The following is a 26,506-nucleotide window of genomic DNA, read 5'->3' on the forward strand; positions in this document are numbered from 1 at the left end:
CCATTCAGGAGAAAGTAGCAAACCAGTGCCTCCCCCCCTGACAGCAGGTCGAGATGTGTGGGCTGAGGAGATTACATATAAACAGTAAATGCTGCTAATTTAAATAAAGATGTTAATGTTATTTGACAAATGATACAGATGTTGGCTGGTGCTTTTAATCCCTCATCTTCTTATCTACTAGACCTGTAACTGTGACATGAAGCTGAATACATGAATGTGGCTGTTGGTGAACTTTGACAGCAATTTAGGAGGCTAGACCTATGAAGGACTTTATGCTCTGGTCAACAATTGTGTGCTGTAGCCTTACAATCTATACATGTGTCGTATGGACACTGACCCCCTCCCCACATAGAACTACAAAAATGGGGAAAAGTAGCTTCTTTTGAAAAGTGCACTGCTGGGTGACAGACTGAGAGGGGCCCTGGTTAAGTAACGCTTCAAAAACACAAATAGGCTACTGTTACAGCACTGCATCACATTTTCTCCACTGGAGGGGTAGTCTTCCATTAGAGTAGCACCGAATTGGGCACTTCATCATGTCTTCTCACCTGTAGGAGTACCATATACAGCACTGCATCCCATCCTCTACTGGAAAGGGCACCCTCTGGGGCACTGTCATGTAGGGGCGGCATATAGGGCACTTCATAACGGTACCCTTTTCCATTGGAAGGGCACCATTATAGAGAACGTCAAGGTTAGACCATTGGAAGGGCACCTTATAGGGCACTGCGTCACGCTTTTTCCACTACGCGGGCGCTCACTAAGACATGTTATCAAATTTTCTTGCTCTAAAGAGCACATTCTTCATACTCCCACCCCATGCAGGACACTGTGTCTGCACCGAACAGCTCCTCCAGTGACCGGCTCCTCCACCCTAAGTGTGTGAAAGAGCGGTATCGCAGGTTCTCCCTTCCTGCTGCTGTGAGACTGTACAACCAGCACTGGTCTCAGTAGAACACACAGGACTCAAACTGTGCAATATTTACATTTATTCTCCATGTGTAACTATTGCTACTGCTCTGTATATAGTATTTATATATCTTTTTTTATATTTTCTGTTATATTTTGTACATACCTATTGCTTTTTTTAATGTCTTTCTATATTCTTCTATCCCCCTTGCTGCTGTAACGACCAAATTTCCCCATTGTGGGACGAATAAAGGTATATGTTATCTTATCTTATACTTTGTTGCATGAAAGGGCGCCCTAGAGGGCACTCAATCATATTTCCCTATGCGAATGGCAGCCAATAGGGAACGTCCTCTCATCTTTGTCAGTCTAGAGGGAACTTTAGCGACGCGTTTTCAACCAGGGGGGCACCGGGGGGGTCGCCAGTGCCTCCATGTATCATTGATCACAGCTTCAACAGCATTCACGTGTCCACAATGACTTCAGACGGAAGGTTCGAGCTGAAGTGGAAACGAGCGCTTGGTTGTTTGTCTCCGTTCACACAGAGCACGTGAAGGCATCATCTCAGTCAACGTGCGTGTGGGCGTTGCTCCGCCCTCCGACGGTCAGTGACAGCAGCACGGCAGACCACCGCACGTCCGCTCCTACACGGCAGATCCCCGCACCACTAATCCTCCGCGACCATGAAGGAGCTCAGTCTGTCCAGGATCGTCCTCATCCTCCTGTGTGCACTGGTCTTTGTCGTCGTCCTGGTTGTCAACGCTTTGGCCGGAGCGGGAAAGGGTGAGTCCACAGTGACGTCGTTCGGACACTTTTCTGGCAGGGCTCGAACTTCGTATCCCTCCGACGCTGGCCCCCCCTTCACACTTGTGAACAGTATAAGTTGTATAAGTTGTATACGTTGTATAAGTTATGTAAGTTGTATAAGTTATATAAGTTGTATAAGTTATATAAGTACGTTATACTTGTACAACAGAGTCGTGACCCCCGGTTATGAAACGTGTCTACTGGAGGCGGGGGCTGCGCTAATGAGGAACAGCTGGCAGCTCATTAGTGTGTTTGTGTGTGTTAGCATGTTTAGCTAGTAGCCTAGCAACTGGAACACCGCAGAGAGAAAAAAAAACGCTTTCTAGCGAGAAGCTGCGGTTTTGTCATCGCGCTCACGTCACAACTTGATCCATGAAAAGTTCCCTTCTCTCTCTCTCTCTCTCTCTCACACACACACACACACCACACACCACCTCCCCCTGTCGGTGGTGTGGCCCAGCAGACCTGGGAGGTTCTGGTGTCACTGTGACGGGGACAAGTCTTCTCAGGGCGTGGCACCGAGATTCCAGAGTTTCCTCTCACAGCTGCTACCAACTCTGAAACCTGTTAACCTCATTCCAACCCTTTGGCTTTCAGGGCCCGGCCAAGGAGTCAGATCTTGATTCATCTCCTCCTCTGTATTTTACACTTGACTAACAGCTGCACCAGTTTACTCTCAGATTAGGTTGTTAAACAATCTGTCTCTAAAATGCAATACATTGAGGTACAAGGTTCCCAGACTTCTTGGCTGGTTTCCTCTTTCCAAAAGAAGCAGTGTGTCGTTGGCTCCTTCTCTCACAGCGGTTCTTCTCCTGGTCGTTTCTCTCGAAACAATTCAAGTAAAGGAAATGTAAAAAAAAATATTTTGAAAGAATTGTACTTAAGCTTCCTGTCCCATTAATCATCTCACAGTTGCTCAGTTAACCCTGCTGAAAATCACCCCTCTGTCCACATGCTTTTACTTTCCATGGCTCAGGTCCCAGTTAAATCACTTCCCTGCACACCGTCGCCTTCATGAACAATTGTTTTTACCAGTTTCGTGAGGGAGAAAGTTAAGGATGCTGATACGACTCAAACATCCGATCTAGGTATCGTGACACTAAGGCCGGCCCATCCAAATCTGCTGTTCTACCTTATGTCTGCACACATACACACACACACACGCGCACACGCACACAAACGTACACAAATGTACAAAATCCATTTAGTCAGAAATCAATCTCATCTTCCACCAACGGCATGGTGGTAGATCATGGGTACGTTTCTCTAGCTTCAGGATAATGAATAACAATCAGTAAATGTATTTAATGTTACATGATGTTTTACACAGTTAGGAAAGCAATGTTCAATGTTACCTTACATATAAAATATGAACATATTGTACAATAAATATATCTTCTCTTAAACACAAGAATTAGAGCTAAAATATGGATTTTTGGATGCCGATATCGATATTAGGGAGTATAGGTTTTCCGATACTGATACATTGGCCGATATATATATATATATATATTTTAAACTTTTTATTAATCTGTTAATGATTCCTTAAAATGTCGTTGTCAAACACATGTCATTGAGGCTTGATATTTTAGCTTATCATAAATAACTATACATGGCGAGAAAACACAATTTATAGAACTTGAATTAAGAAAATAAATGTACACATAAATGCACATTTCTTCCTGCATTGTTTATTCTGTACAATAAAATATTTAATGTGTAAACATAAGCTCTGATATGTCTGTGACATATCTGTGGGCTCTTCCACACAGTGAGCAGTTCACATTAATAATAATATATATATATATCTATATATATAGATATATATATATATATAGATTGCCAAAGCCCAGCGGTTGTGCTTTCTGTTGTTTGAGTTTTGTCTTTCTAGACTGTCTCTAAGCGGAGTTCTGTTGTGATTGGTATTCGTGAGTTAGATTGATTTATTTTCTCTTGTTTTATTTTATTGTCATTGCAGTCTCATTCCAAGTTAGGTGGGTTAGGGTTAGTATTTATTGTGCATTTGACGACTGGTATATTTTACCTCCAGGTCTGCTAGAATCAGCTGATTATATCTAGTTTGGGAAATTGGCCTTCCCTGATTAACTCTGCTCTGCCTTTAGTTTATGGTTTAAGAATTTGTATTTGTTGACTTTATCTAAGTAAAGTTTTGTTCTTTTGTTGTGGTTTCAGATCAGTTTTAGAAGATTTTTAGTGATCTTCACTGACTGAGGTGGTAAATTGACCCTAACCCTAACCCTATGTAATTAATTGTGGGGGCGTGGTTAGCACCGTAACCCTGTAGCCAACTTAGCATCAGCACTCTTGTAGAAAAGTCAGCATTTGTTTGAAGCGGCAGACGAACTCAGACTAAGACACAGGGTCTTTCTGAGGAGTCGAGACGAACTCTGACTAAGACGCAGGGTCTTTCTGAGGAGTCGAGACGAACTCTGACTAAGACGCAGGGTCTTTGGACATCTCCCCTCAGATATTCATGCGAGTTGAGCGACGCGGAAATCTGCGTCAAACAGAAAACAAACATCAACTACGTTTTACCTTTAATATTTTGTCATGATAAACTGTGTTTTGATCCAAAAATTCGGACAGTGTCCATATAAAGCCTGTAACTTTGCTCTGCTTCACTTTATCAGCAGAGATAATGTTCAGATGTTCAATGGATTGTGTATTGAAGATTTTTTTTTGTCATCTGCATTATTACATAGAGAATATTCACTCTAAATGTTTTCTTTGTTTAGGGCGAAAATGAAATATATTATGTTGTGTTCCATCTCCATTTACTCTGACCCATACATCTGATTCATATATATATATATATATATATATATATATATATTAGTCTTCTCACTCATGCTCTTTGCGGTTTTCCAGGATTCTTCCATTCCACTACTGGCAATGTGTCGGCCCGCTATGAGACGGGCATCACTCCCGCTGGCTGGACCTTCTCCATCTGGGGCGTTATCTACACCTGGCTCACCCTGATGGTCTTATACATCACCTCATATGTTTTCCGAGGGTACGGTCCCACTGAATATCCATCCGAGAGGAGCTGCTACCCGGAGCGACCTGCAGCTGATACTGATCTGCTCTTTCTGTTTATAGGTCATGGGCTCAGTGCCTGCTGCCCTATGCCTTCTATTTCTGCTGGCTGTCCAACATGGTGATGAATGTGACGTGGCTGCTGCTGTGGGACAGAGAGTAAGCTACTGTTTCTACATGTGGCTTTATTCGTTTGCACAGAAAATTAGATCAAAACAGTAACACAGAAAAAGGTGATTTCAAATGAATGTAAGAATTATGTGTGGACTTTGTTTGGGGCCCTAAAAAACATTTTGTTTACAAAGTATGGATTAAACTTCCTGTTTGTTTGATATGTGACCATATCAAGGTCCTAGAGGCTTTGAACATCCCAGTGGATGATTATTCCAGCAGAATGAATGTCTGCTTGTAATAAACCCGTTGCCCTGGATACTGCTGACATGGTCCCTTTCTGTGTCTCTCTCTGTCCGCAGGTTGATGCTGGCCGCTCTGGTGATGTTGATCCTGATTGTGATTTCCAACTACAGCGCTCTGTTTTTCTGCTGCTTCGCCACCGATTACTACGGACTCTGGCTACAGACATACCATCGCAAAGACCTGGCCTGTCTCTACATACTGGTACGAGAAGCTCTCAGAAGATTCCCGATTCATTCCGTCGGTCTCCTGCGTCTAGTCACGCTGTGCTTGTAAATGTTCTCATGTTTTCAGCTCCAGAACGGTTTGGCTCTCTACACCACGTGGACATCCATCGCCTCTCTGATCAACTTTTCCTTGGTTCTTCACCTGTGGGGCGTGGACAGCAGCACGGCAGCCAGCGCCTCGCTGTGCATCCTGTTTGCGGAGGTGGCGGGATGGTGAGCGTCTGTGCAACAGTGTGGACCATCACGCAGATGGTTCTGTGTTTAACTGAATCTGAATATTGTTAAAACTTGCAGGTTCATCCTGGAGAACTGGGTGCTGGACCGCTGGGTGCGGAACATCCTGACAGTCTATCCTGTGGTGATCGTGGCACTGGTTGGAAACGTCTTCAAACACTTCAACCCAGCTGATCCCACTCCCAACTCTGTGTTCATGGGTGAGTCCTGGGTCTCCACATAAATGACCATCACTTCAGCAGACACACTCTTCTCTTCCATCTTTCGGGTGAACAGATTACTATCGGACAGGGCAAACACACAGCCACACTTTCATTTCAAGCTCTCTGAAATTTGCCTCCGGTTTTATTAATAGCTGGAAAACACAATTTTAAACACACAGAATGCTACCTTTCTCTGTTCCATACAATCACTTCACTGAAGTTCTTGTGACTGTCCCGATCTCCTCCTGTTCTGTCAGTGGTGCTGTTGGTGTTGGCGTGTGTCCTGCTGGTGTCCCGAGTCTGCACGGTCATCTGGAGGAACAAGTGTCGTCCCCTCCACTCGCCCGGTTCAGCCCGGGTCATGGTGTCACCTCTCGACAGCAGGAAGTTCAGGATCTTTTCTTAAAGCGGCAGGAACCATCACTCCCGGCGCAGACCCTCCACTCTAAGCCCAGACACAAGCATTCTATACTCACACTAGTCACTGCAGTATTCATGTGGTCATTGTACAGGAAGGCAGGAAAACTTCAGCCATTGTCTTTTTCGTGGTTTTACACCTGAAACACTCTGTTTAAAGGAGACATATTCTGCTTTTTAAGTTTTTCTATTTCCCCCAGTGTGTTGGAGGTTATTGTGTATGAAAAAGTTTCTGCAAAGTTAAAAGTCTTTGGCAACAGGAGCTCCCCTCCCCGACAGAAAACTCTGCTCCCGAAGCTCCTCGTCAGTTGCCCGGACGATGCTTCTCTGGCGTCGTGATGTCGAACATGAGGCCCGGCTGACGGGGTGAGTTTGAATGTTCAAATTGGCTTAGGAAGTTTCCTAAATCTTGACGTGACCCGGAATATTTGATAGGCAGTGATGATAAGAGCTGTTTGGATTCTCTAAATGCATAGGAAAGGAGCTTCAATGCTTCTTTCCCTATCTCCTTTAGCATAGGGTACACTGGAGCTTCCTATGCGAAAGGAAAGTATAAATAGACGCCCCATAATTCATTGCAGCAGCGATACTTAACGTGACGCGACATGCACAACGTAAGCGATTCAATCCAAAGTAGAAGAAGTAGAAGAGTATGAATAATGACCCAGAAGAGACGCACGTCATCATGTATGTCTGGCACAATATTGCAGGAATTGACAATAAAGTTGACTTGACTTGATGTCACACGGTGGTAAAACACTGAAACATGCTGATGGAGCCGCTGCGTTTTTTGTAGTTCATCTTCGGAGATTTGACGTCTCACCATGACAGATGCATCAATAACTTCTGCGTCGCGTGATGACGTAGTTTAGTGAAAGTCGAGTAGGATTCTCTGAGCAGCGTTGACGGCTTTTCCTAAATCCTATGAATCCTCCTTCACACCTTTCCTTGACTTTTTTCCACTGAGGTCAAGGAATAGTAGATAGGAAGGAGGATCCAAATCCTCCCCGAGGCAGGAAACTGATGTGTTCACTGAACACCAGAGCATGAAAACACACATTAACATTATGAACCTGTATATGAGCAGAGTATGTCTCCTTTTAAATACTAATGACCTGCTATAACTGTTAACCTCTGCTTACATTCATACTGTTCATATGTAAAGTACTTTTTACTGACTTGTTTTGCAATTTGAAGGCAGTTTTATTTTTGCATTTGTTTTTTTTATGACGTGTACCCAGTGGCCGTCAGTCAAAGATGCTTTGACATCATCATGATTTGCTGATGGGATCATAGAGAGACTCTAGATATTACTAAAGATATTATTAACCATAAAACTACACAAATATTAAGAATGTTCATATTATGTTTGTAGAACAGGACAGAACCTCCAAGATCCTCAACTTCAGTCCATGATCTGCTCATTTATTATAAAAAGCTCAGCACTTTATTTCTTATCTTCATTCATTCTTTGCTTTTATCATTTACTCTTTGATTCTGAGTGATGTTCTCTATATCAGCACTTTTATTGAAATGAATTTTCTTATGTGGGACAATAAAGCTCTGAGGTGAAGATGATTAAAACCAGCAAAGATTAAACATCACATGGAATAAAAGACTAAATAAAATGTTAAATGTTAAGAACTGCATCTGTTTGTGTTCTGATTGTAGTGTGGGGGCATTAAATGGAACAGGAGAAGACTAATGTGAAGACATAGGCAGAAATTATTCTACATCCATGTCTGCATATTACTGTATAGTTATCACAGCAGTGTCACAGGGAGGCTAATGGAAACGCTACACGACTGCTCACAGCCGTTCAAATCTGTATTCTTAAGTCAGGCTGTAAATCCAGTTATTGATCTCTCTCTTTAATCTGTCAGTTCAAATATATTTTTAGAATTTGTGATTAATTCATGAATACCTTAACATATCATTAAGTGATGTAATCTTATTCACGGTTTTATGTGATTTGTAAAATTCAATTTGAATTTATTTTTTTCTTCTATATATATATATACATTAATGTATTGGTTGGTATACAAATTCATTCATGCCCATTTTTTGATGTTAAGATGTTATCTGTAGATTGTATATAGAGGTGTGTGTGTGTGTGTGTGTGTGTGTGTGTGTGTGTGTGTGTGTGTGTGTGTGTGTGTGTGTGTGTGTGTGTGTGTGTGTGTGTGTGTGTGTGTGTGTGTGTGTGTGTGTGTGTGTGTGTGTGTGTGTGTGTGTGTGTGTGTGTGTGTGTGTGTGTGTGTGTGTGTGTCAACTGCCACAGGTTGTTTACAGAGAAACACTACACATGGAAACACAATTTACTTCAAATGAACCTCACATGATTTCAATCCAAGTCCTTGTTTATTAAGTAGAGACAAGCAGTGACCGTTGCATCCAGACGCCTGCGTGTTACATATCAGGTATAATTTTTTTTGCTGATAAATGTAACCGTTGATTGATAAAAATCAATCGTCATACATACATTACATATTTTCTCAGCTTCTATTTTGTGTCTTTTTTTAAATTCGTCGGTCATCTGTTTATTCAGTCAAGGCTGACAATGAGTGCACAGGTATTAGGAGCTGGATGAACATGAATTAAATTGTAAAGCTACAAATGTCAGGGAGGATTGTGCGATAATGAATCATAATTTGCAGCATGTAGTCGTGCAGCAGTGTTTGAAGACAATGGTGTTTTGCATTGAGAGGACATGACTCAAGAAGAGACAAAGACCGTGAGCAGGCGGCTGTCGGGCAGAAGGGGTTTGAAAAGGAAACTGTTCTTCTGACCTGCTGCCACATTCAAAGAAAGAAGTTGTGTTGGAGAACAGTTCAGTAACTGTTGTTATTGTGTATGAGCTGAGTTTCTCTGGTCAGATTCAATTCACACGTGAACTGTGTCCACTAGAATCATGTGCTCAACATTTGTTCTGTGCTGAAACTAGTTCAGATTTAAATTTGCTTCGCAGAAGTTTTTATTTGTCACGAGGTGAAGTGTGTGTTGATGTGTCACGTCCCCTGTGATGCCACAAACATAAACACACCGTGTTGGATGTTGATCCTTTTGTGCCTGGATTTCCATTCACGTCCAGAACCCAGCTGGTCTTATTAGAAATACTAATTCATGCTGCAGTAATCAAAGTAGTATAGTAGATACAGTTCACTGAGTGATGTACTGGCTTTGTTATTCTGCCCTCCAGTGGTCACTTTGGCTTGATGCATAACATTTCTAGTTGCTATTGTTTGTTCATCTGTCTCATATCTTATTGGCAGAAATAAAGATGAAGTCAACATGATTTTTGGTTTAAACCACATGTAGAAATTACAGCAGTGATTTTTCTGCTCCATGTGATAAATGTAGTAACTTAATGCATAAATCAACAGACTTTGGTCCAGAGGAGGAATCAGTAAATGTTTGATGTATTATATGTTCCAGCAGGGCCGTAAACCCTATCCCTAAGCCCGGTGCCCCCATGGTTGAAAACGCGCCGCTAAAGTTCCCTCTAGAGTGACGAAGACGAGAGGGAATTCCCTATCGGCTGCCCTTCGCATGGGAAAAAAGGAGTGCCCTCTAGGGTGCCCTTTCATGCAACAAAATATAATTGAATAACGTGTCTTAATGAGTGCCCCAATAGTGGAGAAAATGTGACGCGGTGCCCTTCCAATGGGAAAGGGTGGTGTTATGAAGTGACCTATATGCCGCCCTTACATGACAGTGCCCCAAAGGGGGCCCTTTCCAGTAGAGAGGATGGGATGCAGTGCTGTATACGGTACTCCTACAGGTGAGAAGACATGATGAAGTGCCCTGTTCGGTGCTACTTTAATGGAGAAGTGCCCCTCCAGTGGATAAAATGTGATGCAGTGCTCTAAAGGGCACCCTAACCCTAACCCTTTACATGTGTGAGAATGATGTGGTGACATATAGGTCAGGGTTACACTGTGATAAACTTAAGTACCCTCTTAGATGCCCTTCTGAGTAAGAAGACTATTTCATCATACTTGGTGAATTATAGTTTTAGCGCGTTGTTGGGGCCCCATGTCGCGCAGTAGGTGCCCTTTTTATTTTTTCGCCCCTGCCCCTCAAACAGCCTGAGTCCGCCACTGCATGTACATGTAGTTGTTGCGTGTACATGTAGTTGTTGCATGGACATGTAGTTGTTATGTGTACATGTAGTTGTTGCATGGACATGTAGTTGTTATGTGTACATGTAGTTGTTGCATGTACATATAGTTGTTGCATGTACAGTACATGCAGTTGTTATGTAGTCGTGTGTGTGTCTGTAAAACATGCAAATTCAGCACGTTTATAATATAACCACAGACTGTTTATAAAAATTATAACGCATGGGGAATTTAAACCAGTAGGTGGCGGTAAGACACGTTTACTCTGGTTTACAAACCGCCAATAAACCCGACGAAGAAGAAGAAACAGAGAAGTGCGGAAGCGGTCAGTGGACAACACAGCTGGAAAAATCTTCTGTCCCGAAAACCCGAGTATCCACGAACAGTCTCCATCACCGCGGGCCAACATGTCCAAGAGCTCGATGTCCGACCGCTTCAGGAAGGTGGACGTGGACGAATACGACGAGAACAAGTTCGTGGACGAGGAGGACGGAGGAGAGAACCAGGGCGGTCCGGACGAGGCGGAAGTGGACGGTCTGCTCAGACAATATCCTTCAGGTCGACGTGTCTTTCTGTCGTTGTGTGTGAAGGGTTGTTGTGTATAAAGGGTTGTTGTGTGTTCATGTCACCGCCGCTGTGTGACCGGCTGAGGGCTGGGAGGAAGAGGAGGAGGAGGAGGAGGAGGAGGAGGAGGAGGCCCACACATGGCTCTGGTTAGTTGGAGCCTCTCGGTGTATTTATACATATCTCTATCACAGTTCGATTGTTCGTGTGCATGAAGTCAACTCGTCGTGGACACGTTGTGTGCAGCGAGCAGCACATCGCCGTCGAGCTGTGTGGTTTCCGGGTGCGAGTTGACAGGGGGAGGGTGTGGTCGCGTCGGCTCCGGAACAGCCAGTTCCCTGCGGCGCCGCCAACTGTTACCATGGTGATGGAACACTGCTGTATCTACTTTACTTACACCTATATATATATATAAACTGTACTATAGCTGTACCAAACTGTAGTGTATGGTACTAGATTGTAACTTCACTATAACTATACTATAGTATAATATGCTGTACTATAACTACATTATACTATAACTACTAAAGTTATACTGTACTGGAACCATACAGACAGAGGTTCCTACAGACAGAGGTTCTCCAGAGGTTCCTACAGACACAGGTTCTCACAGACAGGTTCTTACAGACAGAGGTTCTCATAGACAGGTTCTTACAGACAGAGGTTCTCATAGACAGAGGTTCTTACAGACAGAGGTTCTCATAGACAGAGGTTCTTACAGACAGAGGTTCTCATAGACAGAGGTTCTCACAGACAGAGGTTCTAACAGACAGAGGTTCTTACAGACAGAGGTTCTTACAGACAGAGGTTCTTACAGACAGAGGTTCTTACAGACAGAGGTTCTTACAGACAGAGGTTCTCACAGACAGAGGTTCTTACAGACAGAGGTTCTCATAGACAGAGGTTCTCACAGACAGAGGTTCTAACAGACAGAGGGTCTTACAGACAGAGGTTCTTACAGACAGAGGTTCTTACAGACAGAGGTTCTTACAGACAGAGGTTCTCACAGACAGAGGTTCTCACAGACAGAGGTTCTCACAGACAGAGGTTCTCATAGACAGAGGTTCTTACAGACAGAGGTTCTCATAGACAGAGGTTCTTACAGACAGAGGGTCTTACAGACAGAGGTTCTTACAGACAGAGGTTCTCATAGACAGAGGTTCTTACAGACAGAGGTTCTCATAGACAGAGGTTCTTACAGACAGAGGTTCTTACAGACAGAGGTTCTTACAGACAGAGGTTCTCATAGACAGAGGTTCTTACAAACAGAGGGTCTTACAGACAGAGGTTCTCACAGACAGAGGTTCTTACAGACAGAGGTTCTCATAGACAGAGGTTCTCACAGACAGAGGTTCTCACAGACAGAGGTTCTCACAGACAGAGGTTCTCACAGACAGAGGTTCTCACAGACAGAGGTTCTCACAGACAGAGGTTCTTACAGACAGAGATTCTTACAGACAGAGGTTCTCATAGACAGAGGTTCTTACAGACAGAGGGTCTTACAGACAGAGGTTCTCACAGACAGAGGTTCTTACAGACAGAGGTTCTCATAGACAGAGGTTCTTACAGACAGAGGTTCTCATAGACAGATGTTCTTACAGACAGAGGTGCTACAGAGGTTCTTACAGACAGAGTTTTTCACAGACAGAGGTTTCTTACAGACAGAGGTGCTATAGAGGTTCTTACAGACAGAGGACATAACACTTTCAGAAATGCAATTGTAGCTCTGTCCTGTGGACGTCTGTGGTCCTTGACCGTTGTTTTCAAGGGGAACATGAACGCTGCTCTGCATGCGGTGCTGAAGAACCCTCCAATCAACACCAAGAACCAGAACGCCAAGGTAACAGCATTCTCCCACATGGTGATGTTACAGAAAGCGGCCCCTCCACTAGCTGGGATATAGATAGATAGATATATATTTAGTCTATATATAGTATGTGCAACATGTGCACAGTGCATCGCAGCTCTGATGCTTTTCATTTTGATTGTGCAGCTGCATCAATGAACCCAAGTCTAGGCAGAAGTTGAAATAATATTATTGCACCAGGATTTTTCCTATTTCTTACTATTTAAACTTAAGCCGTATAAATGTTTAGACATTCATTTTCTTGCCCTTTTCCAGCCCTTTACACCTCCTCATGCATCTCATCACATCTGATTTCATGAAGTTCAAACCTTTCTAAAGTTTAAATTGGATGTATAGATCATGTAGAGGTGCTGTGTTGTGTTGGATGTTGCCGGGAGACTGTTGTCTGACATGTCCTCTCACTGGTCCTCTCACAATGTCCTCTCACCGTGTCTTCTCTCCGTGTCCTCCCCGTGTAGGAGCGAGCGGAGCTGCTGGTGGTCAAAGTGCTGAGCAGCTTTAAGACCAGCGACATAGAGAAAGCTGTTGGCTCCCTGGACAAAGCCGGAGTGGACCTGCTGATGAAATACATCTACAGAGGCTTCGAGAAACCCTCGGACAACAGCAGCGCTGTGCTGCTGCAGTGGCACGAGAAGGTCGGTAGTTACCTTACTGTACAAATATAACTTGTGTTTCAAATTATTGCATTCAAACAAAATGTGGATTTTAGATTTAAAGTTTGTACAGTTTATGCAGATTTCTTCTCCAAAGCAAATGTCCATCTTTTGTTAAATGTTTGTACTTACTACCTGACCCGCCTCTGATTACCCGACCCGCCTCTAACTACCTGACCTTCCTCTGCCTCTGACTTCATGACCCACCTCTGACTACCCGGCCCGCCTCTAACTACCTGACCTTCCTCTGCCTCTGACTTCATGACCCACCTCTGACTACCCGGCCCGCCTCTGACTACCTGACCTTCCTCTGCCTCTGACTTCATGACCCACCTCTGACTACCTGACCTTCCCTTTGACCACCTAACCTGCCTCGGACCACCTCACCCGCCTCTGACTTCCTGACCCACCTCTGACTTCATGACCCACCTCTGACTTCATGACCCACCTCTGACTTCATGGGGGGGGGGGGGCTGGAGCCTATCCCAGCTAACATTAGACGAGAGGCGGGGTTCACCCTGGACAGGTCGCCAGCCTATCGCAGGGCCACATACAGAGACAAACAACCATTCACTCTCACATTCACACCTACGGTCAATTTAGAGGCTCTAATGAACCTAACCATTCTGCATGTCTTTGGACTGTGGGAGGAAGCCGGAGAGAACCCACGCATACACGGGGAGAACAGGCAAACTGCAGCCCAGTTCTCTAAGTTCCTTTGGAAAAATGTGTATCGATCAATAACTTTGCAGAAATGATTTACAAAATGAAGCAGAGTTGAGAGGAAACAAGATGACATGTGCCGTCCACACCTACACACTACTCGGTTCCATGTCATGAGTAAAAATGGTTCTCCATTTAATTCCTGGCTCCGCCCCTTTGTCCAGATCCACACCTGATGTCATATACCAGAAGATCTCAACATGGAAGCAGATGAACTGTGGTTGATCTTCATGTGTGTGTGTGTGTGTGTGTGTGTCCTCAGGCTCTGGCGGTGGGAGGTGTGGGCTCCATAGTCCGAGTGCTGACAGCCAGGAAGACTGTCTGATGGCCTGAGCCCGACAGAGTCCACGTGTAAACGGACGTCAGGCTGAACTCAGTGGCTGCAGCTGTTACTGAGACCTGTCTCCTCTTTCTGCTTCTGGACATGATCAGACTTTTGTCTTCACACTGGAACTGATGCAGTTCTCTCCTCTTCTTTTCTCTGCACTCACTGTTTCCGTCACAGCTTTTGGGGAGGTGGTGGCAGGTGGACAGGGAGGTGACAGGGAGGTGGTGGCACCTCACACTGTCTGAGTGTACCAGTTCTGCAGAGAGAAGACTCAGGTCACACAGTCTGTGCAAAGCAGCTCATTGCTTCTCACTGCTGCCTCTGCTGGCTCACTGCAACATCACATCCTCTCCTCCCTGATCTCCTCCCTCCCTCTCATCTCTCCTCTCCTCCTCCTCCTCTCCTTTCCTCTCACCCCCTCCTCTCTGAAGCCTCTGGCTCATCCAGTTTGAGGAAATGGAAAAGACTCTTCTTGGCAGGACTATCGTGGACCGGTGACCTGTCTCGGGCGTTTCCTTGCCTTTTTGCATGCTGGGTATCTTTTTTCCCCCCTAATGTTCTAAGTTCTGAGCATGTTTGTTCATTGACTCTTTTTTTTTCTAGTCCACATTGCTTATATTGTTTCTTTTTATACCTGGAATAAAAGACAAACTGCTAAATCTGAACATTGACTGGTTTCCTGTCCTCTACCCCAGGCATGAGAAAAGACAAAAGATGTTACATCTTAGATCTTATACATTATATATACACGTTATTGCTGAGACTTAAAAGTTGATGAAGAGTCAACTGAGGGATACAGGATGAGTTGAGGTGTATCAGAAAACCAAACAGTAGCTCTGTGGTATTATTTTCCATCAGAATCTATGAAAACATTTTTTCACGCTTTTCACAGACGAGGCCTCTTCATATAGTCGTAGATTAATTAGCAGCAGTTTCCAGATTCTCAGCCCAAACTGCCCCGACTTTGGAGACTGGGAACCCAACTGAAGAAACCAAGCAGGCAAAGACAGCGCTTAGACAACAGGGATATTGTGGGCCGCGCATGGAAGGAGCAGTCTTGGCCTCGTGCTCAGCAAACCAACCTGGAACAAGAGGAAGAGGAGGCAGTAAGATTTGCTCAGGCCGCTGCCCAGGCAAAACAGGGCCAGTGGATGGAATGGGAAGGAGCGGCGGAAAGAAAGATCTCCTGGAAAGAGCTATGGGAGACGGAGGCATTCAGAGCCAGTTTCACCATCAAGGCTGCCTACGATGTCCTTCTGTCCCCCAAGAATCTTAACCAGTGGTAGTGAGAAGACCCCTCATGCTCCCTCTGTCCGACAGCTGCTGCAAGACACCAGCCAGGTATTATGTGCATACTTCCCATGCCTGTACACTACTCTTCTCGTAGATACTTTAGACCACGTACCCGTGCACAACCGCACTGTAATCTCATCTATGCATGCTGGCAGAGGGGGAGGCACTGGTTTACTACTTTCTCCTGAATGGAAATTCTCTCTTTACGCCCTTCCGCACTTTACTCCTTCATACTTTGAGCTTCATGCAGTTTCTGTAACCCACGCGTTGAAATTAAACATCATTGTACTCTACCACCAGGCCCTTTTGGGGATTTCTTGGAGGAATTGGCGGCCCTTCTGTCTAACATCCCAGAAGACGGCCCCCGCTAGTACTTCTCCGTGACCTCAACATCCAGACAGACAAGGTAAAATCAGCAAAAATCTCTGCATGTCCGGCTGACATTTCTCAGCTGTTGTCGACGCACCACCTTAATCTCAATCTGGAAAAGACCGAGATGCTTTTCCTCCCAGGGAGGACTGCACCTTACTCCCAGAATTCATTTTTAAAAAAAATACAAATTCTAAATTAGCACTTGAAGCTGTTTTTGCCTATTTGATAAATGTTTATGTACTCTATTGATTCTTGCACTTGTGGGAAATATCTTCATGGTTGAATGCACTTATTGTAAGTCGCTTTGGACAAAGGTGTCTGTTAAATGAATGCAATGTAATGGGGTGGGTCAAGCCAGACGCTACCCACCAAGACAAGAGACCGGCAGCTGGACGGGGCGCGCGACTGTAGGCAGACTCCACCTGGGCCTCATCTGGGTGAGTCTCATGGATGCAGGAAGGGATTTTCACATCCAGTCCTACATTACAAATCTCAACAGTAAAATACAGTGTTGTATCAACAATCGTGAAATATGAAGTGGGGCAGGATTTCTCCTGGAGACCTTTTAGCCCACTGCAAAGTTGATGATATACAAAGGAAATATTTGATTCACTAATGTGTACAGTGATCTTTGGGAACCAACAAATGTGTTCCAAGCAATTTGAATGGCCGGAGTAATTATCATTTTATGTATGGAGAACATTCTTCTGGCCGTACACGTTGTCGATCTGTTTACATGTCTTCAGTCTCAAGTGGTGACCCACCATGACATGCAACATGTGGGGGAGAACGTACTGTAGATATATGAAGTAGCTCTAATATCTGTACAATAACCCAAATTTAAATTCTAACTAAATTCTTCCACTGGGACACGTGCACAGACATCAATGTTTTTAACTGTCTGGCTGCAGATGCCAGTTCCAAACCTCCCTGAAGCAAAAAAGCAAAGGCTCCTGTACAGAACTAAGGGCCTCCCTCAATGTTTTATGTAATTTTTCATAAACTTCTGCACCAGAGCTTCACATTACTCCATCCGACTGGAATAATCTCCCCCTCCCTCTGAGATCAATTACCTCTTTTCACTGCTTCAAGACATCTTTATTTTCTCATTTAAAAACATTGCTTTCAATTTTATTATTATCAACATGATCATTCCATTTATTTGATGATGACGAGGATTACTATGTTATATTGTTGTTTGAGTACTGAGAGTTAAGATACAAAGGGTCACAGTCCTGCAGACTGAACTGTGGTGGATTCAACTGAGTTCAACATTACTAATCATGAACTGCTAAATATCAAACGTGTAACAAAGCTGCCTATGACCTCTGAACTGGTCCAAAAGAGCTACTTCCTGTTTCAGAGCTTGTACTTTGTCTAGGAATGTGATGTAATGTCTCATCCGGGTCCTGTGAGCTGGAGAATGAACCAAATGACAGCTGTTGATTTACTGAGACTTTTTATATAAAAAAAAGAAAGAAAAAGGTTCGAGTGATTCAGTTTCAGACAGCAGCAGATTCAAACCTTCACCATCCTCTGGTTTTATTTGAAAGACGAGAACAAAACAAAGTCTTAAGAGAACATCTGTAATACTAGATAAGAAAACACAAAACATCAATACGCTGCTTCAGTCTTTGTAGCTTCACATCACTGAACTGTAGAGGTTCCTTCACATGCAGGTCAACGGGCGGCGGCGTCACACTGCGATGTCACTGCGGTGTCGCACGGGTCCAATCGGAACGGGCTTTTAATTCGGAAGAATATTGATGGGGTCTATGAAATGGAACTGAAACGTGAGGTCGGACTGGAGATCACACCTGATCCAGAGAAACTGGCCGCCGCAAGAGCAGAGGGAAAAAGTACAGTGTGTGGTCTCATTACTTCATGTTGAACATGAAATACAGTCTATGTGGCAGGAATTCGCTCCTGGAACACGTCAAGAAGACCTGTGCAGTCTGAAAAAAAATAACTGTTTTGGTTCTTCACAAAGTGAGAAAAGTTTTATGGATCTAAAATTCAAAAACCAAAGTATTAGAACTGCTCAGGCTCGTCTGAATCGTCAGGTTCACATTTACACCTTCAGGGTACCAAAGACAATCTCTGACATTTCAGATGAGAAACTACAAATCATACATAATACGGTTTTGAAAAAACAAAAAGCAAAATAAAAAAGGGGGATTCAAACTGCATAAAAATCACAACGAGGGTTTTCCAGGTGAAATATTTCAACGCTGTATTTAACGTTCAGCATGAAGTACTCAGTCGTGATACAACTTCCCTTGTGATTATGATGGCCCGCTTGAGACACGCGTGGATATGTACATCGTCGTGCGTGTGAGCGGCGCATGTCCCTTTTTTAACAACGTGACCCTAAACCTCTAAATGACCTGTTGGTGGCGCCGTCTCGCAGAGTTCCAGGGCCAGAGCAGCATCGCACACACACTGCTGACAGACAGGTACACTTTAATACTCAGAACACAGTCGGGACATTGCTGATGGAGACAGTGAGTGGAGGCTGGTTTCCTGTTGGCAGCTTTCCATTATCTGTGGTTCAACCTGCTGCACTGACCTGCTACTGTACCTGCTACTGTACCTTCTACTGACGGAGAGAGAGAGAGAGAGATAGACACGGAGACAGAGAATATAAAACTTTGTACAAGAGTCCTTTTTAGACACACACATTCCTCTTCTTGCTTTTGTGTGTGCACGTGTTGCCAAGTCCATCCGTTGACTTCCTGCTGATGAGCGTGTACGTGTGTATGTGTGTGTGCGTGTGTGTGTGTGCATGTATGAGTGCGTGTGTGTGTGTCTACTTGTGTTCTTTAGTCGGGGCAAAGTAGAGCTCCATGGGTTTGTTCACCTTCCAGTACTTTTCACTGACGAGTTCCAGAGAGAAGGAACCGTTCAGGACCTGTGGGCAGAGTCAACAGTTACAACATGCAGCAGGTTTCCTGCTCCGAGCCCCTGAAGCCCCTAACCCTTCATCTTCCTCGACTGCTCTGATGCACTTTGTTTGCTCCTCTTGCTACTTTACAGAAAAACTAAACGTTTGGATGCGAGTCCTTTACTTGTTTAGGAACCAAGGCTGTGTTACAGCGACAGCGCTGCTCAGAGAATCCGACTCGACTTTCACTATACTACGCAACGACGGTCAAACAGCGACAAACAGAAACTACGTCTTATTGTTTTTGTCACGACAAGTTGTGTTTTGATCCATAAATCGGTTCCCGTTAGCACAAAGACTACCTGTCACTGAGATGATACCCTACCGTCTGCTCTGACGTCATGACGCAGCACTACAAGAGTGTTGGTAGAGAGATGAACGCTTGTCTTTGTAATAAAAACTGTATTTAGATGTAATAAATACTTACAGAGACATAAGTGACATGAAATGACTTTTACAGCTGACCATTTCCCCATTTTTTGCTATATCTGCATTACTACATAGAGAATATTCACTGTAAATATGTTTTGTTTTAGGAGAAAATGAAATATTTTATTTATGTTGTGTTCCATCTTCATTTACTCTGACCCATATATCTGAAGTGTATGCACATGTCATTTTCCAAAGAAAAGAATTTATTGTGCAGATATTCTACAGTAGATAAATCAATATGGTGTTCCAGTGAACATGAGCCAGCTCACACAACAGGACTGTGACACTGAAGCTGTAACTTTAATCCCCCGTCTCATTCTACTTCATAATGTTTTTATTTTTCTCTTTTAATGATTGTATTTGAATGTCATTTTATGTGTTTCATGTAAAGCCTTGTTGTTGAAATATACTATAAAAAATAAACTTACCTTCAATATTTACACCTGTCAAAATGTCTTCTGTGAACAATTCACATTGGAGGACATGATGCATTAAGGGACAGTCGTACAGACTAGCACAATCATGCCAATACTCTCATGTTAGAATGTGAGTACAGTGCTGTTTCATTTGTATAGGGGACTACTGTGTGTGTGCGTGCGTGTGTGCACACTCACAGTGAACTGGTTTCCAGCAGTGGGTATGTAGATGGTGTACTGTTTCTCTGAAGCTGCCTCCACGTTCACAGGACTGGCCTCTGCGTTTCTTCTCAGCTCCTCCAGGGCCAATCGGACGGCCAGGTATTTGGATAGGTGATCCACTGTGGCGTTACCGGACGTCTTGATGTAGCGAGGGACAAACTCCACGCTGCGGACAACCACGCACATGTGTTTTACATGTGTAAACACGTTCAGGTACTTACATGTGCTGATTAGATAAGTAAAAGTGTAAAACACAACAACTGTATGACAACAAGAAAACACTGAAAACAACAAACACATTTCTACTACAACGTAGCAACTTTCATAGCAGCTACATATACATACATATATAATAATTAGGGTGTGTATTTTTCAGCTGCTTAGCTAAAGTGCTTGACGTTTGCAGTTTTAAATGTTTTCACGCACAGTGGCGTCACTCTGTAGAACCCAGTGTGTGCCTCTACCTGTGACCGTCATCCTTCTCCATCAGGGTGGGATGTGGCCTGAACACCAGCTCGATTTCACTGGCACCGCCGTCGATCACCGAGTCCCCGCCCCCGTTCTCTGCTGCATTATCCATGTCCAGACCACTGTCGTCACTCGTCTTGGTGCGTTTGATGCTCGGCCCCGCCTCCTGGGGGAAACAGATGTCACATGAAGACCGCACGCTGTCCTGAATGTTGTCACTACGTTGTTGAAACTCTAACTAGGATTGGGACAGCAGCCGGAGGCACGGGTCTCACATTACTGCTGATTCAAGATCTGCGTTGGAGCTCTGGCACTATGTTTCTCAGCATGAAAAGTAAACAGCTCTGTAGTTTGATGTCACTGTTAGTAACTGCCTCATGTATGTAAGTGTGACCTCCTGTTGTACAGTGACATACCTGGTTGCTGTGGACAGAGGCGTTGCTGCAGTGGGAGGAGTCTCCGTTGTCTTCGGCCCCACTCCCGTTCTCCACTGTATGTCTCTTACCACGCTGCAGTCTGACACACAAAAACAAACACCAATCAGTTCATCAGACTGTGTGTGAGTCTGTACACGTGTGTGAGTTCTATAGACATGTGTGCGTTCAGACTGTGTGTGAGTCTGTAGACGTGTGTGCGTTCAGACTGTGTGTGAGTCTGTAGACGTGTGTGCGTTCAGACTGTGTGTGAGTCTGTAGACGTGTGTGCGTTCAGACTGTGTGTGAGTCTGTAGACGTGTGTGCGTTCAGACTGTGTGTGAGTCTGTAGACGTGTGTGAGTTATATAGACATGTGTGTGAGTCTGTAGACGTGTGTGAGTCTGTAGACGTGTGTGCGTTCAGACTGTGTGTGAGTCTGTAGACGTGTGTGTTCAGATTGTGTGTGTGTGTGTGTGTGTGTACCTGGTCATGGCCTGTATCTTCAGCCCCTCCTCTATGCTGTGGGACAGGGCTTGCTGGTTGTTGTGTTTGCTGATGCGGGCCAACACTCTCTCCTGATGGGCTTCGTACTCGTCCCGGCTGGGATAGATCTTACCTGAAGTAGGACGAGTCAATGTTATAATAATATATAATATTTTTACACAGTGTGACTGAGTGAGGATCTCAGTTTGTTCAGATCAGAGGTCAAACCTCCTGCTTGCGGTGACTTACTGATCAGAGCATCAAAGTTGGGGTCAGGGCGCAGTGATCTCTTCGACACCAGCTTCTTACGACAGGTAGGACACTCTTTGTTACTGCAGACACACACGGAGGACGGAGGACACACACACACACACACACACACACACACACACACACACACACACACACACACACACACACACACACACACACACACACACACACACACACACACACACACACACACACACACACACACACACACACACACACACACACACACAGACTGACTTCAGTTTTAGATTTGATTTGAATGTTGTGTGTGTGTGTGTGTGTGTGTGTGTGTGTGCGTGCGTGCCAGTGCTCAGGTGTGTGTGGAGAGGGAAGGATGGTCCGTGCAGTGACATGTCGGTCGTCAGGCGGGGTAGTGATGTCAGAAGAGCAGTGTGACCAATCGCTGCGCCCGCTGGCCATCTATCCCTGCGGCGACAAAAACTGTGCCCCCCACTGGGTGGAGCAGGAATGGCAGCAGGTACATATTTAAAGAACCAGTGTGTTGGCTTGACGTCTTTGACTGTGTTCACTCTGATCTAACAAAGATTATTTGTCTGTTTTGATCGGTGTTCGTGGGTGCGTCAGTGTAACGCCACCTGTGGCCGAAACTTTCCCCAGATTTGTTTTTGTGGCAATTTGCTCCATAAAAGACGTTACTATGGAGACATGCCGTGTCTGACCAATCAGAGATGGACTCACGGATAGCTTGATTAATAGAAGGCCAAAATTAAACTTACAGTTTACTTAAAACACTGGGGAAAGCTGACTCATACAGAAGATTGTCCTTGGGACCTGAAAAGGGGACTGGGAAGCTTTAAGCCTCACAAATACATTTCAATTCCATTGTACCTTCAACTGCTTCGGGGAACAATCATGGTAATCTCATAATATCATTATGATACGATGCGATTTTTTCTAGTGTGACACTCACCCAGATCTCAGAGCTGTGATGATACAGTCGGCGCAGAAGCGGTGCAGACATTCTTTGGTCGTCATGGTGTTCTTCAGCATGTCCAGACAGATCGGACACATAAGTTCACTGTGCAGCGACCGGGGCGACACGGCAATCTCCAGTCCGTCTGTGATTGCTTCCTGTGTCGGCACAACATACGTCGACATGTTACAGCTGACACCGTTAACTGGTGTGGTCAATGGTTCACATCCTAAAGTCTCAGAACCACAGCACATGAAGGGTCATCATTTGAATATTGCACCTCGGTGTTCCATTTCCAGGATCATGAAGCTGTCTTGTGTTCAGGGATAATTACAACAGCAACTCATAGGAAACAATGATCTGTTGTTGGTGTGAGGGAGTTTAGGGCTTGATTCTGATTCACAGGACTTATGAAAAGAGAATCCGTCTCTGCTGACATTAACTACGTCATCGTGTGACAATCTTATGGCTGATCGCTGTCGTTTGGAAAGACACTGTGATGTGAGACAGTAAAGCTGAAGTTGAACAGTGATTCACAAGACAGCAGGGACATGAACACGTTATGTGATTGATAAAAATGAAAGGTTTACCTGTGGAATTCTCTGTAGCTCGTACAGACTCAGTTCCCAGGTCTTACTGAGGGGCTGAACCCCGTTGGTCTGAACCGTCTGGGTCATCGCTGCAAAACTGAAATATACACAAGACAGGATGTAAACATGACCTCTGGTTGCGGAGATTACGACAGGGAGCTTTTCATTGCAGACTTGCACACTTAACAAACATTTGACTTTATGCTTTGTGGGGCCATTTTCACAATCCCCTCCAGATTAGATTTCGTATTGAGCTTATTGTGTTTCCTTTACAGGATAGTAACGACATCTCAATAAAATGTTTGTATGGGTAAATCTATATGAAAAAGCAATGATTCATATTTCCTAAAAAAGAAGCGGCTTTTCTTCTCATTAAGATGAATGAAAACGTATATTTTCTTTGTGATGTTACCTCTTGTACTGACAGTGAAGACTCCCGATGTAATATCTGATCACTTTTCTTTATCAGCCTGTGTCCTGTCCTCTACATACTAATTATGATATATATATATATATATACACACACACACACACACATATATATATATATCCCGCGACCCGACCCCAGATAAGCGGTTTTAGATGATGATATATATATATATATATGTGTATATATATGTTGTTTAAGAGTAAAGCTACTTTTCTAACATAATTGAATTAACAAAGTTGGTGAGTTCTTCTGATGCAATTGCCATGCGTTCATAGAAACATTAATTTTTTTACCATTAGGGTAAATACAAATATCATCAGAGGAAATATTTAATGTCCAAAATAATAGGATAATTAGGCCACTTTCCTATTTGGATAGCGACTAAGAACAAGTTAAAAGCCTGTTGACTACAATCTAGAAACAGTAAATCGATTAGTAATCAATTAGTAAATTAATCGCCAACTATTTTGATAATCGATTAAGTTTTTATTGGGAAAAAAGGAAATATTCTCTGATTTCAGCTTCCTCAATGTGATTATTTTCTGGTTTCTTGGCTCCTCTATGAGAGTAAACTGAATATCTTTGGTGTGTGGACAAAACAAAAACATCACCTTGGGATTTGGGAAACACGATTTCTTACCTTTTCACAATATTATTACATTTTATGGACCAAACAACTAATTGATTAATCGAGAAAAATAAGCGACAGATTAATCGACAGTGAAAATAATCGACCAGTCAGTATGTGCTGATGCCCTTCTGTTTACCCTCTTCCTAAAAGTAATGAAATAGGTAGAAACAACTCAGTTCTAAAGGGGCATCAATAAGGGGATTTTCACCCCAGACCCTTGGGCCACAATTTAATAGTAAAAAGTGTATCTTTCTTTACAGCATTATCCACGTGGTAGTGGTAAGATGCTGATAACAAGATCTCCATCATTCCCCAGGAGGAAGTCTACCTCTCCCTGGGTCCCAGTCGACCCAGGGAGAGCTAGAGAAGGGATGTTCCTCAATAATAGAAATGGAGACTGGGCAATGGGGGATTGGCTGTTCTTTTTAAATGGTTTTCATGATCCAAAGACTCCAAAGACAATTCAGCTCATTTCAGCGGACTACTCTCTGAGAGCTGAGTGGCCCACATGGGACTCCACGGCTTGACAACAGCCTCTGGTCGGTACTGCCACACACGTGACAGACAGACAGACAGACGGTGGTCCTCGGGGTACACTGATTTGTCTTTTCACAACAACAACAACAACAACAACAAAAAGAATCATCTTAAAATGTCAAGGAGAAAACACGACGGACGGTAAAAGCTGAAGACGTCTCCAGCAGAACTTGAACGTTGTCTGGGCTGCGATCATCGGGTCATGTCCATGAACAAACCCCTGGGACCAACAACTGCCGATACACACATCAGTCTGTCAGCACGGGACACGGATGACACACTGACGCTTCACCGGCTCGTCGACTACAGTTGATAGACAGACCCCAGATCAGATCCCAGGTGATGTCCACGGGGCTCGGCTAATGCTAGCTAGCTAGCTAGCTGGCTAGCTAGCAGAGGGAAGCTATTCTCCGTGACGCCAACATTGGAGGCTAACTCGGCTACAGACACAAGATGCACGGAACAGAGAGTGTGGAGGCGTGCGACGCGGCGCCGTCGCGACTGTTCGAATTGTGCAGCTACAGGCGCGAGCAGCTAGTGTCTCGGCGAGGGCGGTCGTGAATGTGAATTGTCGCGGTGACAGGAAAAACAACAACAGAGAAAACGAGCCGAGGCTCACGTCTCCTGCGGGGGGGGGGGGGAGCCGAGCTTCTCGAGCCCTCGGCGCCGACGTTACAGAACACCCGAGACCCCGCTCGGGCAAACACCCACGCGTAGACACGACGGACGAATGTCCACAGATGTTGTAAAAAAATAATATATACATAAATGGTTGTTGGTGTACTTACATTTTCCAGTTGTGGATTGCGAGTCGATCCAGCAGCCAGCGCGTTCGGGCGAAGGCAATATGGCGGACGCAGAAGGAAGCGATGTCTTCTGGGAAATGGAGGCGCTTTGCCAGAATCCTGGGGGGGGGGGGGGGGGGGGGGGGGGGGGGGGGGGGGGGAGTAAAATGAGAACGTATAAGGAAAGTGCACCATTCAAGGCCATCGCAGCGGTTCTGAGGGACACACAGGTAGAGACACGTGGTTGTGTGACTTTGGAAGATGGGGAGAGGTCACGTGTCTTCAACAGCACAAACCGGATGGTTTAAACCTCACTTCTTATGCGCAACATAAAATAATATTAAATGAATCTAGAGGAACGGGTGATACTCCTCTCGAAAATCCCCTCCATCCTTCCGTCCACCCAGTGTGTACTGAGGTTTCATTTTGACACTGTCACCACTAGAGGACGTCAGTGCTCATTACCGTTAGATATCGATCACACCTATAGGTACCCCAGTACCATAGGTGTCATCTACGCTGGGGACATGTCCCCACCACTTTTTTGTGGACAATTTTGTCCCCACCACTTTTTAAAAACTATAATTTGTTTAAAAAAATGTTCTGACAAACAGCGTGCACAAAGTGTCCCCACCACTTTTCAAAACAAAGTGATGCCCACGTCCAGTACGTATTGATTTAGTCATTTACAGGTCCACACATAGATAGCCTATTGTGTCTAAGTTAACCAAACTGTTGTTTCAATGACATTATTCTT

General features: G+C 44.4%; 3 protein-coding genes across 4 annotated transcripts; 2 read left to right on the top strand and 1 right to left on the bottom strand.

The window, feature by feature from the left end:
- Window positions 1-1,457: 1,457 nt before the first annotated feature.
- si:dkey-29d8.3 (uncharacterized protein LOC556220 homolog) lies at window positions 1,458-7,909 on the top strand. Its single transcript, XM_035633965.2, has 7 exons — window positions 1,458-1,692; window positions 4,606-4,750; window positions 4,837-4,932; window positions 5,247-5,391; window positions 5,482-5,627; window positions 5,709-5,848; window positions 6,109-7,909. Exons 1-7 carry the CDS (start codon window positions 1,593-1,595, stop codon window positions 6,255-6,257), a joined length of 921 nt encoding a protein of 306 aa, XP_035489858.1. The 5' UTR covers window positions 1,458-1,592; the 3' UTR covers window positions 6,258-7,909.
- Window positions 7,910-10,673: 2,764 nt separating this feature from the next.
- On the top strand, window positions 10,674-15,189 carry LOC118311701 (actin-related protein 2/3 complex subunit 5). The gene is made up of 4 exons (XM_035635753.2): window positions 10,674-10,936; window positions 12,721-12,793; window positions 13,279-13,455; window positions 14,459-15,189. Exons 1-4 carry the CDS (start codon window positions 10,797-10,799, stop codon window positions 14,519-14,521), a joined length of 453 nt encoding a protein of 150 aa, XP_035491646.1. The 5' UTR covers window positions 10,674-10,796; the 3' UTR covers window positions 14,522-15,189.
- Window positions 15,190-17,702: 2,513 nt separating this feature from the next.
- On the bottom strand, window positions 17,703-25,869 carry rnf2 (ring finger protein 2). Of its 2 annotated transcripts, none has more exons than XM_035635748.2 (9): window positions 25,753-25,869; window positions 23,367-23,463; window positions 22,774-22,934; window positions 21,819-21,901; window positions 21,570-21,702; window positions 21,088-21,187; window positions 20,668-20,837; window positions 20,180-20,369; window positions 17,703-19,100 (listed from the first exon to the last, which is right to left on the bottom strand). In XM_035635748.2, exons 2-9 carry the CDS (start codon window positions 23,451-23,453, stop codon window positions 18,999-19,001), a joined length of 1,026 nt encoding a protein of 341 aa, XP_035491641.1. In that variant the 5' UTR covers window positions 23,454-23,463; window positions 25,753-25,869; the 3' UTR covers window positions 17,703-18,998. The 2 variants fall into 2 exon arrangements, with proteins under 2 accessions (XP_035491641.1, XP_035491642.1); XM_035635749.2 differs by lacking the exon at window positions 25,753-25,869 and adding an exon at window positions 25,105-25,529.
- Between the last annotated feature and the right edge of the window lie 637 nt (window positions 25,870-26,506).

This window comes from Scophthalmus maximus, chromosome 5 (genome assembly GCF_022379125.1).
Source record: "Scophthalmus maximus strain ysfricsl-2021 chromosome 5, ASM2237912v1, whole genome shotgun sequence".
NCBI lineage: Eukaryota > Metazoa > Chordata > Actinopteri > Pleuronectiformes > Scophthalmidae > Scophthalmus > Scophthalmus maximus.